General features: G+C 37.6%; 1 protein-coding gene across 6 annotated transcripts in view; it reads left to right on the top strand.

The window, feature by feature from the left end:
* CYLD (CYLD lysine 63 deubiquitinase) overlaps window positions 1–12,309 on the top strand; it is a 71,350-nt gene that overhangs the window by 41,309 nt on the left and 17,732 nt on the right. For 4 of the 6 annotated variants that reach the window (XM_035713188.2, XM_049104542.1, XM_035713192.2 and 1 more), the window contains 6 exons: window positions 37–135; window positions 1,732–1,848; window positions 8,267–8,646; window positions 9,534–9,699; window positions 10,598–10,739; window positions 11,953–12,075. In XM_035713188.2, coding sequence (XP_035569081.1) covers window positions 37–135; window positions 1,732–1,848; window positions 8,267–8,646; window positions 9,534–9,699; window positions 10,598–10,739; window positions 11,953–12,075 — 1,027 coding nt within the window. The remainder of the gene's footprint in view (window positions 1–36; window positions 136–1,731; window positions 1,849–8,266; window positions 8,647–9,533; window positions 9,700–10,597; window positions 10,740–11,952; window positions 12,076–12,309) is intronic. The other 2 variants (XM_049104540.1, XM_025446891.3) reach the window with 1 other exon arrangement.

The following is a 12,309-nucleotide window of genomic DNA, read 5'->3' as shown; positions in this document are numbered from 1 at the left end:
TGCTTTTATCCTTAAAAAATATGTTTACTGTTTCAGATAGCGTGACACAGGAAAGGAGGCCTCCCAAACTTGCCTTTATGTCAAGAGGTGTTGGGGACAAAGGTTCCTCCAGTCATAATAAACCAAAGGCCACAGGTATGGGTCAGTATATGATATGAGATTTGCCATAGCACTGAAAGAAGGTTGAAAGGCTTTACTCCTTAATGTAGATGTAGGCTTTCTTCTTCCATACAGTTCTAGTATTTTACTTAAAAATTTTTATAGGTGCTCTGACTTAAGTCAAAAAGTTCCCAACCATTTGCAGTTGATGAAAAGTTTTCTGTAAGGACCTGTGTCTTTTGTTGGTTTGTATCAGCTGGTTTTTGGACACCCCCCCCCCCCCCCCCCGCGAATTGCAACATTTGTATGTAAAGTTTAGAGTTCCAACTGTGCAAAAGAATTGTATCTGGATAATGTTATAGAGGGTTAAGTATATAGAGAGTAATTATGTGGATTTTGCTAACAAAATATGGCACAAGATAAATTCCAAACTGCTAAGCAAAAAATTCTGTCTCTCTTCCAAAAACTCCCTCACAATGCATGTGGAGTTCTTAGCTTTTTTTCTTTAGCTTCTACATATTTCATAGTTTTAACGGATGGTAGTTATACAAGCTAAACAGCTCATTTAAAAAACTGTAAGAATGTTTGTTAACTCAGATGTGGGTTAGGAGCAGGATATTTTTTCCTCAGTTATCTGGTGAACAAAACTACTTTGGCTCGTTTTAAAGAAAATTGTATTTTAAGAAGTAGTTTATGTGACACTGGACCCTGGGAGATTTAGGATTAAATAGGATACACAAGTAAAAGTTATGTTTTATGTTAACTTATGGATCTAGCTAGATAGGGTAGCTCACACTTGTTATTCTCACTTAAATATAAATAGCTTACAGATTTTCTGAAGACATGTACATTACTTGTGTTGTAGCAGATCCTAGTTATAAGCATAAAATATAGAACTATCTACTTTAAATTGGAAAAATAAATCAGATTTTGTATGGGTTCTAGAAATCCCCTGTTTTCACCTACATTGTGTCTTCTTAAGTACTGAGGCAGGGTAAGGTCTAGAAATGTCTGTGACAGGGCTACACTAACTCTTTCTTACTTTAATAAGTCTAATGTAAAAAAAAATAATACTGCTTCATGTTTTAAAAGACATGAAACGAAGCAAGAAATTTGATGACCAAGAATTCCAAACTCTTTAAATTTTTTAAACTTAATTTGTGCACTGATTTATGCATACAACATTTGAAGATTACCCTCTTCTGAAAGGAACTATTTTAAAATAACAGGTTAAATTTGGGAGCCAACAGGTTCATCACATGAAATTGGGGAATGCTGATGTTGAACATTTGGAAATAAGTCATAATAGATGAAATAATTTTTAAAAGCTGTTTGTCTTTTAAAAAAACAACAGCAGACTTTTCTTTTTGTTTTTAACAGACTTTTAACTTCCTCCTGTTCCTTTCCTATATTGATTCTTGGGTGGAAGAATTTTTTCACATTGCCAAAATGGTTATCTATTTTTTGGACGTTGCCAAAGTGGTTGAAAACGCTAATAAAATACATCGTGTTTTATACATGTGTTGCTTTCTTAAGCAATTGTTAACACTGTATGCATGTTAATTTCTCTTAGGGAAAAGCTTTCACACCATATTGACTTTATTTTTAAAAGGAACTTTTCTTGATCCATAGGATCTACCTCAGACCCTGGAAATAGAAACAGATCTGAATTATTTTATACTTTAAATGGATCTTCTGTTGACTCACAACCACAATCCAAATCAAAAAACACATGGTACATTGATGAAGGTAATCTATAATTTTAGTGCTCTTTATAATGATCCTCTCCCTTTAACTCATCAGGAAAAAAAAGAAAAAAGGCTTTTCACCAGAATATCTAATTTTTGGAAACAAAATGAGTATGCCATTTTTTTAGTAATGTGGCTGAACTAAAATATTGTATACAATTAGAACTGCACTGCTTGAATTAAGATAACATTCAGAAAATGTATTAGTAGCTCGTTTTCTTCTCTTAGCTGATCTTTAGGGTAGATCTCTCAAATCAGTTGAATCATTTAAAGTCTTTCCTGTCTGGGTCTTTCTTACCTCTTTAAACACTCCTTTTTTGCCTTTCCTTGGTTTAGGAACATCTTTTTCTTCTGGTTATTTTCTTTGTTCATCTCTTCAGTAAATATTTATTGAGTGCTTACTATGTGCCAGACAGTCTTCTAGGCACAGGGGTTACGATGGTGAGTGAAAAATAGATACGGTCCTTGCCCATTCTGAATTTACGATCAAGTTATTAAAGCAAACATTAATCAGACCATGACAGAACAGAGAATTGCAATCAGGATGAGTGCAGTGAAGTCACATGATGCCATTAAAGTGTATTAAAGGTGGATTTTACTTACAGGGGCTCAAGGATGTTTCTCTGAGGAAGCAGCACAGTTTCAGTTTTCCAGAGGAGCGTAGGATAACACAGTGAAAAGGGACAAAGAACCTTTTCGGCAGAGGGAATAGCATATGTAAAGGTCTTGTGGAAAAATGGAATCTGTGTTTGCCAAGGACTAAAAAGAGCCAGAGTAGCTAGAACAAAGAGAGAAGCATAACATTTTATGAGAAAGGCTTACAGGGCCAGGGCATGTGGAGCCTGGTGTGCCCTATTTAAAGGGAATGGGGAGCCACTGAAGGATTTTCAGCAAGGGGTGACATGACCAAGTTTGCCTTTTGAAAATCATTCTGGCTGCATGGGGGACAGTGGCTTGAAACAGGGACCATGTGGGTATGAGGGCACCATTGAAGGTTGTTGCAGGGCTCAGAAATAGATTATAGCAGCTAGGGCGAGGCTTGTTGGGGAAGGGATGGGGGGAAGTGGATGGTGTCAGACATCTTTAGGAAGTGAATTGATAAGACTCAGGCTGAAAGTGAGAGCTGAGGAAGAAAGAGGCATTGATGATACTCCTGGTTTTCTGGCTTGCAGACCTCAGCAATTGTAGTGGAAGGTAATGAATTTGATTTTGACAATGTTGAGCTCCAGGGACCTCTTAAATATCCAGAGTTGATCTGGAGTCAAGTAGATAGTTGGATATGTAGGTCCAGAGCTTAGAAGAGTTAAGAGCTGGAGAAGTAAATATGCAAGTTGCCCCCACATATCTGGTGATTAAAGTCCTGTGAATACTATGGCCCGAATAGAGAGTGGTGGGGGGCGAGTGTGGGAATGAGACTGAGTCCCAAGGAATTTAGTGGCTGGGAGACAGAGGAGACAGAGAAAAAGCCACTGGAAGGAACTGAGGAAAACCAGCAGGTTGTTGGGTCAAGAAGCCAAGGAGCTAGTGGACAGCAGTATTGAATGCTCCTGGGAGGGGAAGTAAGAGGAAGACCATACAGGTACCCGCTGGATTTAGCCAAAGGAAGCTATCAGTGACCTCGGTTGGTTATGCTTCTGTGGAGTGAGGAAATGGAGACATGTTTGGTTGCCAAAAATGGAAGTTTGGGTTTCATCTTGGACTTCTCTCTCTCATTAGTCACATCCACTAGTCACCAAGTTTCCTGGAGCTTCTCCTCTTCAGTATCACTAGAATCTTTCTCATATTCTTCATTTATGTAAGCACTGCCTTAGTTCAGATCTGTTATTGCTGTCTAGTTAATATAATGGCCTTTCAGCTGGTTCATCTGCTTCACCCTTTTTCCTTCTGAGTTTATTCTGAATAACTGTCATCACCATCATCCTTATCATCACTACCATCATCACTGAAGTTGACGTTTCTTGATGACTTACAGTATACACTAGACATGGTGTTACATGCTTTGTATGCATTACTTTGTCCTCATACCAATTTTGTGAGGTAGATATTTTTGCTTTTTATTTTGTTACAGTGGTTAGATACCTTGCCCAAGGCCACACAGCTAGTTGTAGTGGTGCCAGTGTTCCAACCCAAGTCTGCTTGACGCCAGAGCTGACACTTTTGATCACTACACTGTGTTTCTCTTCACATTACTTTCTGGTTGATTTTTCTGCAGATGTATCTGCTTGTGTCTCTCCTTTGCTTTATGTCTATTAATTTTCTCCTAGCCCTTGAACATAAAAATCCATATTCCTTACTTTAGCTTGTTGGACCCTTTTATGGCATGACTTCTTACTTGTCTCTGTCATTTGTCCTGCATCCCTGCTCTAGCCATGCTTGGAGTGGGGCCATTTTGGAACGTGCCATACTTTCTCTTTTCTTGGCGCCTGTTGTACCTCTTGCCTGGAAATCCTTCTTCCTGTTCCTCCCACTCCGTGCTTAGGCTTACTTGTATCCATCTGTTCAATCTCAGCTTGGGTATTATTTTCTCCTGGAAGCCTTTCCTGCCTCTCCTTGGTTAGGTGAGGTGCCATCATAATTGTTTGTCGCCTGTTTCCTCTGCCAGACTGGAGTTCCAAGTGCCTCGCACAGGGCTTGGCATGGAGTCCATTTAGTAATTGTGTGCAAATTAAATCTAAATAAGAAGTTACAAGAACTGTAGGACTCTATAGTGACTTTTAAGCTATTGCCTGGATTATTTAGGTTATATACACACAAATGTATATTATACATACACCAATGTCCAAGTCTACTGTTTCATCACTTGGGCTTAAATACTCATGGGAAATGATTTGAGTGAGATCTCTGATTTTGTCTTCTTGTACCTTCGTTTCTGCTTGGGTAGGATGTTGTGAGGGTAGACAGGGCCTTATCCCCAAGAATTCTTTCTAGCCGTAGAGCAGGAAGCTTCCTTAAATGGTGCTTCTTCAGGAGATTCTGTCTCCCAGTAGACTAGTTGTGTTAAGATTTGGCCCATATGTTAGCAGGTACCAGCTCTCTCAAGTATCTTGGCAGGCAACCATCCACAGTGGCCGTGGGGCAGCCCCACTCTGTCCCCCTGTTGTTACTGGTAGCTTTGTGAATCCTTTTCCTATGAACTGCTTTCTTTCTAAGGAAAGGAAACTAGTAATACCGAGGGTTTGTCATAACCTAGGTGACATTAATTCTTCAAGTTTAGGCAATAACTTTACTTTCATACAGTTTCTGTAGTAGTAGAATATTTTTAAGGTCTTGATTCTAGTCTGATGTTGTATACTAAGTGTTTGTAAGTATGTGGGTCCTAAATGGGATCTATAAAGTCATGAGATCTATATGGAGTAGGCCTTCATCTTTAAATTAGAAAATAGAAGTAATTTCAGTGTGAAAGAACATTTCTTTTCTATAATTTCATTGATATATTTAAAAAGCTTTTTTTCCTACAACATTTGATTTGTGTATTCACTTTTTTTCTTAAACCTTGAGTATTTTCTTGTGTTAGCGGCTATACCAAGTGCTGCAGATTCACCCGTGAAGCCTCATGAAAAAACATGAAAAAGCCTACCGAATTCCTCCTCTTGCTTATGTTCTGGTTGGTATGACAGATAGTAAATATATAGACAAGATAATAATTGATTGTGACACATGCAGTGAAGGAAATGAAGCAACCGGTGGGGAGCCAGCTACCATAGTGTTTTGGAGAAGTCCCTTTGAGGGAAAGGTATTTGGGTTGAGATCAGGATGATGTGAATGAACCTGTCGGGGAAAGAAGTAGGAAGAGCATTCAAGGCAGAGGAGAGAGGAAAAGCAAAGACCTGAGGAAAGGAAAGTAGGCCAGAGTGGCTACAGCATGGTGAGCAAGGAAAATAGGTGTGGAAATGAATTTGGATCGGTAGGTGGGAGCTAGGTCATCTAGGACTTTGTTGATATCAGTGAGAAATGTAGTATTTATCATAAAAACTCTGGGAAACCATTGGAAGTTTTTAAATAGGGGAGTGATATAAGATCATGTAAAATCTTTAATTTTAAAAAGATCTCTCTTAGAGTTGTATGGTGATTAGTTTGGAGAGGGACAAGGGGGGACAGACCAGGAGAGACACTGGTTACACGGTGAAAGACAATGGTGGCTTGAATTAGGGAGATAATAGAGGTGAAGAAGAGAGGATGGATTTGAAATATGTTTTGGAGATAGAACCCAATGCTTTACAGATTTGGGTTTTGGGCTTGAGGAGTTGAGTGTTTAAGAAAGAAAAGAATAACTTAAAATCCCTATATTAAATATCACTTCCAAAGAATTTTAAATAGATGAAGTATATAGAACAATAAGGTACAAAGCACAGCAAACACCCATATAGTCACGACTCACTTGAAGAAAAAAATCATTATTATTACCTTTGAAATTCCCTTGGTGCTGCTTCCTAGAACCCTTTCCTTCATGCTCTCCTCTGAGCTTCTGTCACCTTTAATTTACTGTTCATCATTCTCTTGGTTTTCATGATAGTCTTATGAGTTTGTTTATTTAAACAGTATACTGTTAGTTGTGCATGTTTCTGAGCTTCATATAAAAGAATCAGATTCTATGTATTTTGTGATATCCCCTCAGTGTTATGTTCTAGAGATTCACCACACTAGTAATAGGTTATAATTTATTTGTTTTCATTGCTCTATAGTGTTCCATTATGTTTCATTCCATTACTGTCTAAATATACCATAATATACATCTCTAATCAACCACCAATGGGCATATTTGAATTCTTATTTTCCTGCCATTATTAACAGCCCTGCTATTAACATTCTTACGTGTCTAGGCTGTATACCTAGGAATGCATTTACTGGGTCATGTCATATGGACATCTTTCCTTTACTGAATCATGCTACATGTTCCCAGAGTAGTTGTACCAGTTTATACTCCCATCAACATTGTGTGAGGGTATCAGTTGCTCTTCATCCTTACCATTAGTTAATGTTCTAAAACCTTGAACTTTTGAAATGGTATCTCACGTTGCTTTTGACTTCTTTTATCCACTTGTGAGGGCAAGAATCTTTTCACTGATGTGTCAATTATTTGGGTATCTTCTTCTGAGTTTCCTTTTCAAGCCCTTTATTCATCTTTCCTAGTTTTTTTAATCTTTTTTATATTGATTTATAGCCTTTTGTCCAATTTTAATCCTTTATCAGATATATATAAGTGTTTTCTATTTGTTCAGTTCATGTTTTCACTCTTGCTAAGGTGCCTTTTAATGAATAAGTAGCTCCATTTTAATGTGGTCATATTCGATATCTTTTCCTTTACGGCTTATATACTTATGTTCAAGAAATTTCTCTCTGCCCTAAAATCATAAAGAACATTCTTCTATATTGCCTTCTAGAAGTTTATGGTTTTACCTTTCACATTTGTCTTTAAGCCACCCGAAAGTGATTTTTGTATGGAGCATGCAGTACAAGTCCAATTTAATTTTTTTTGAAGTACTGATAACTGATTATCTCAATATTATTTATTGAAAAGTTCATTCTTTCCCCACTGATCTGCAGTGCCTGCCTGGCATCTGTTTTCATTATCTTAAGGAAATAAATTTTGGCTTTGGTTCTCTTTGTGTGTGTGTGTTTTCTTTTAAATTATTTTCTGCTTTTGTAAATTTATTCTGGTTTTGATCCTCTTTACTGTGTTTATCTTCTCTTTAATTAATTTCTGTTTTGTATTTATTCTTTCCTCTTGACTGCTTTTTGGGAGGTTACTCTGTTCTAACTTCCTCAGTTGTATTTTGAGTTCTTTAATGTTCTTTCCTAAACTATTACATCTATAAATTTCCTTTGTAAGTACTGTTCCACAAACATTTGTTGCTTCTTTATTTCTCTCTTTTTTTATTTTAAAAATTTACATCATTGGGGCACCTGGATGGTTTAGTCGGTTAAGCTCAGGCCATGATCCCAGGATCCTGGGATTGAGCCCCACATTGGGCTCCCTGCTCAGCAGGGAGTCTCCTTCTCCCTCTATCCCTTCCCCCTGATTGTACTCTCTCTCTGTCTCTCTCCCAAATAAATAAATTTACGTAATCATTTCTGTTTTGATTCTTTAGTTATTTAGAAGTGTCTTTCTAAATCTTTTGGTATTTTTATTTGTATTGTTTTCTAACTATTGTATTATGGACAAAAAGTATCACCTATTTAATACTAATCAATAATAGTTTTTTGGTTTGAGCAGTTGGGTGCTATTTACTGATGTAGAAAAATCTGGAGGTGGGAGGAGAATGTAGATTACTGCTTTGGAGAGATTAAGTATGCAATGCTTATAAGAATCCTAAAGTCAAATGGACAGCTGGTCTAGATGTGTATATTAATTCTTAGAGATGTGGATGTATTTAATATTCTTGAATACATTTCTCTAAATAAGGATAATTTTTTTATAGTTGCTGAAGACCCTGCAAAATCGCTTACAGAGATATCTCCAGACTTTGGACACGCTTCACCACCACTGCAACCTCCTTCTATGAACTCATTATCCACCGAAAACAGATTTCACTCTTTACCGTTCAGTTTGACAAAGATGCCCAATACCAATGGAAGTATTGGCCACAGTCCACTCTCTCTGTCAGTTCAGTCCGTGATGGGAGAGCTAAACAATGCACCTGTCCAGGAGAGTCCCCCCTTGGCCATGACTTCTGGGAACTCACATGGTCTGGAAGTGGGCTCTCTGGCTGAAGTTAAAGAGAATCCCCCTTTCTATGGGGTAATCCGTTGGATTGGTCAGCCACCAGGACTCAATGAAGTGCTAGCTGGACTGGAACTGGTAATTTAATTTGACTTAAAAATCACAATTCTTCTCTATCTGGAGTTTTGTGTAGTTTTTTCCCCCCTTTTATGCTTTTTTTTTGGTCAAAATGTTTTATTTGTCAAAAAAGGCATCACTAGAGAAAAATGTTATTACCGTGTCATCTGGCTTCTTTGCCACCCCTGAAGCAGCTGACCCACTTGTTCCCCATGATAATTGATCTATGTTCAAGTAATGGAAACAGATTTTTAGGACACTGTGTTTAGGCTCATTATATTCAACAGAATACAGTAAGGAAAACAAATCTATTATTGACTGTCTTTTTCTTCCTCAATCTCTCTCCATCAGTCAGTTCTAATACTTATTTCATCGGTTTTAAGATTAATTGCCATTTTTAGAGATTTTTTTTGAGATCTTTTTAGAGGGAAAAGTTTTCCCTTTGGAGATTGGGAAAGCGTATCATTTGGCCTTTCATGATCTGGAGAGCATAATTTGAGTACAATTAACTTTTACTTATAAAATATATTTCTTAAAAATTCATTTGTCTGCTAGCAAAGGCTACTTTTGGGGAAGGGGGAGGTTGTTAAATAAATCACCCGTGCCCCTTAGTTTTTAGTACTTGTGGAAATGGTGCAGGAGAGCCTGTTAACCAGGGAAGGCATAAGCCTACATTCTGGAAGAAAATACATTGAGGACTTCAGGCTGGATTAAAGAATTAATCTCTTAAATGATGAGTTGTGAGCTGAAGCACTGGTTAGTTGATCTCCTCTTTCCTGATGGAGTTCTTGGGACGAGCGTGATGAGGGAATTCTGAGAAAGAGTGAGCCATGGAATAGAAACCTCTATTCCTTGTGTACTCAGGTGCATGGTGCAGAATAGCACATCCTGAAGCATTTCTTTTTCAGGAAGATGAGTGTGCAGGCTGTACAGATGGAACCTTCAGGGGCACCCGGTACTTCACCTGTGCCCTGAAGAAGGCACTGTTTGTTAAACTGAAGAGCTGCAGGCCAGACTCCAGGTTTGCGTCTCTGCAGCCGGTTTCCAATCAGATCGAGCGCTGCAACTCTCTAGGTATGGGACACCTTTCATTTACTCACCTGCTTCTGATCTCAGGCCATTCTGCAGTAGGCGGCAGTAACATACATTAAAATGTATTTTTCCTGGATGTTCATTGGCCAGTCAATCAGCAAAAATTGCTACTTAGTAACAAGAAAGTTACAGTTGTCCCAAGAGGGGACTTTTGGACAAAGTATCAGGCAGGAAAAAAAATGAGATTTGGAAAGTGAAAAATAGTGAGACTTACTTTTTTCCCTTCTTATTGGCCACTAACATTTAATTTTTAAAAACACAGAGGTAAAAATTGAAATGGGGCCTTCCTTGGGCACGGACTACCCTCTCTTGAAGGATTAAGTACACCAATAAGCATATCTTACAAAATCAGCATTATTATATGATGTAGTCCTAGATTGATTGATAGAGGACAGGTCCCCTCAACATTCATAACGGGTGACAGTTTCCTGAAGTTGTCTCTTTCCAGTTTTGGGTAAGAGTTGTGAAGCATTTTGACAGTTAAGTGACTATCAACAGGAAAGCCATCTTTATGGAAAATATTTTTTCATTACAGTTGAAGTAGTATGTGAAATTTTTTGTTTTCTGACTTAAAGATGAAACATCTCAGACAAATAAAATATTTGGGGAACAAAGTATTTTAACTTGGCAGATTCTTTTTATACATTACTTAATACTCTAACGTCTTTTTTAAATGGTGGAGGGAGTGAGGTTGAAATGAACATTTTTACAAGCCAAGCTGAAGAGCAGTGAACCCAAACCTAGTTTTAACTTGGTTTTAAGTCATGAAACAAGTTTCACCTCAGAATACAAAAATGTATTTTAAAATGATGAAATACATGGGAATACATATTGTAATAATTAAAAAGGGAACTTAGCATTTTCATTTTTATGTTTGCAGCATTTGGCGGCTACTTGAGTGAAGTAGTGGAAGAAAATACCCCACCCAAAATGGAAAAAGAAGGTTTAGAGATAATGATTGGAAAGAAGAAGGGTATCCAGGGGCATTACAATTCTTGTTACTTAGACTCAACCTTATTCTGGTAAGTTTCAAATAAATGCAATAAGACTATAGTTCTGTGGGGGCAGAGATGTGTGTATGAGCATCCATGTGTGTGCCTGTTGCATGTGCATGAAAGAAACTGCTAATTGCCTTTGAATAAAGAAACTGGGTAGCTGGGGAACAAGAAAGAAAGGGAGATTTACATTTCATTATAGCCTTTGGCAGCTTTTGAACATGGTCGGTCTCATGTGCTCATATCCAAAAAATTAATACAAAAGTAATGTGGTGAGTAAGGAGTAACAGTGATAATGTTATGGGGGCAGATGTTTTGAGGGTGTCTGGGAAATCAGGGATTGAATGAATTAAAAGAAAATAATTGCCGTCGTATATGTAGTTTATTCCAAAGTTGAATGACTTAACATGGCAAGAGGCTTTACATTGAGATCAAGCCACATACGCTGCCAGTTGAGTGTAACTAGCCAGCTCTATACAGTCACGTTGTAAGAGTTAGGAAGTTAATGGGGTGTTCAAATTTTAAAAGTGGGGAGAAGAATAAAAATGGTGGGCCATTCTTTTGGGCAGGATACTGTACATCTCTTAGGTGTGTGGACAAAAACAAGCCCTACTGAACTGATATGAGACTTTGTAGATTTCCTGATAAAAATTTGTATTAGCCAAAATTCCTTGGTCTTTGATCCCAGCTAGTCACCAGTGTTAGTCCTTCACAAGTGACTTTGGCATTTAAAGAAATTTCCATCTCTGTAAAGGGGTGTGGGGAGAGAGAAGTATGATATCTGGAGTGGATTTTATATTGTGTCCTGTGTCTGCATTGGGAAGTAGTTTCAAACTTCCTCCTCTGCTGTCTGCTTGTACTTTGACTCAGATTTGTAGGCCCCTTTTCAGCTTTTGCAAAGTTCTCTTGATATACTCAAGGCTTATTTTTATCCTTTAACACTGTCAATCTGGAGTTTGCTTTCTCAGTATTGGTCTTTTAATCTTGAAGGAGCTCTAGACCCTGATGATTCAACCATGGGAACCTTAAGAGGGGTGTCTCTGGTACCTGTGTTAGCACAAAGCATGCGTTTGTATGTTCCTTGTTCTGCAGACTTTGTGTTTTTTCTCTTCTCATTCTTTTTAGTCTTCTGTTTCCCAGAAACTATCATTTTAGTATCTGTTTGGTATTTTTGTAGTATTCTGTTTAGTGTCTGTAATATGTGTACAGCATGAGGAAAAATATTCCTTTTATTTTACAGCTTGTTTGCTTTTAGTTCTGTTCTGGACACTGTGTTACTTAGACCTAAAGAAAAGAATGATGTAGGATATTATAGTGAAACTCAGGAGCTACTGAGGACAGAAATTGTTAATCCTCTGCGAATGTAAGTAGAAGATCTATCATTATTTTGCCTTTAGATGATGTCCTATTTATGGTTTTTCGAGGTAGTAATTAACTTATACCTGTTTTCATGGGTGAAAAATTGTTCTCTTGATGAAGTAGGATGACTGAACCTTTGCTGCCGTAACTTTTTAACCTTTACTGCCTTTACTTATTTAATTTATTAAATCTGGTTAAGGTGTAGTATATACTGTATGCCATAAAATGATGAAACCAT

The sequence above is a fragment of the Canis lupus genome, chromosome 2, assembly GCF_003254725.2.
Source record: "Canis lupus dingo isolate Sandy chromosome 2, ASM325472v2, whole genome shotgun sequence".
Lineage (NCBI taxonomy): Eukaryota > Metazoa > Chordata > Mammalia > Carnivora > Canidae > Canis > Canis lupus.
The sequence above is the reverse complement of the archived record's forward strand: the minus strand, read 5'-3'. Positions and strand labels throughout refer to the sequence as shown.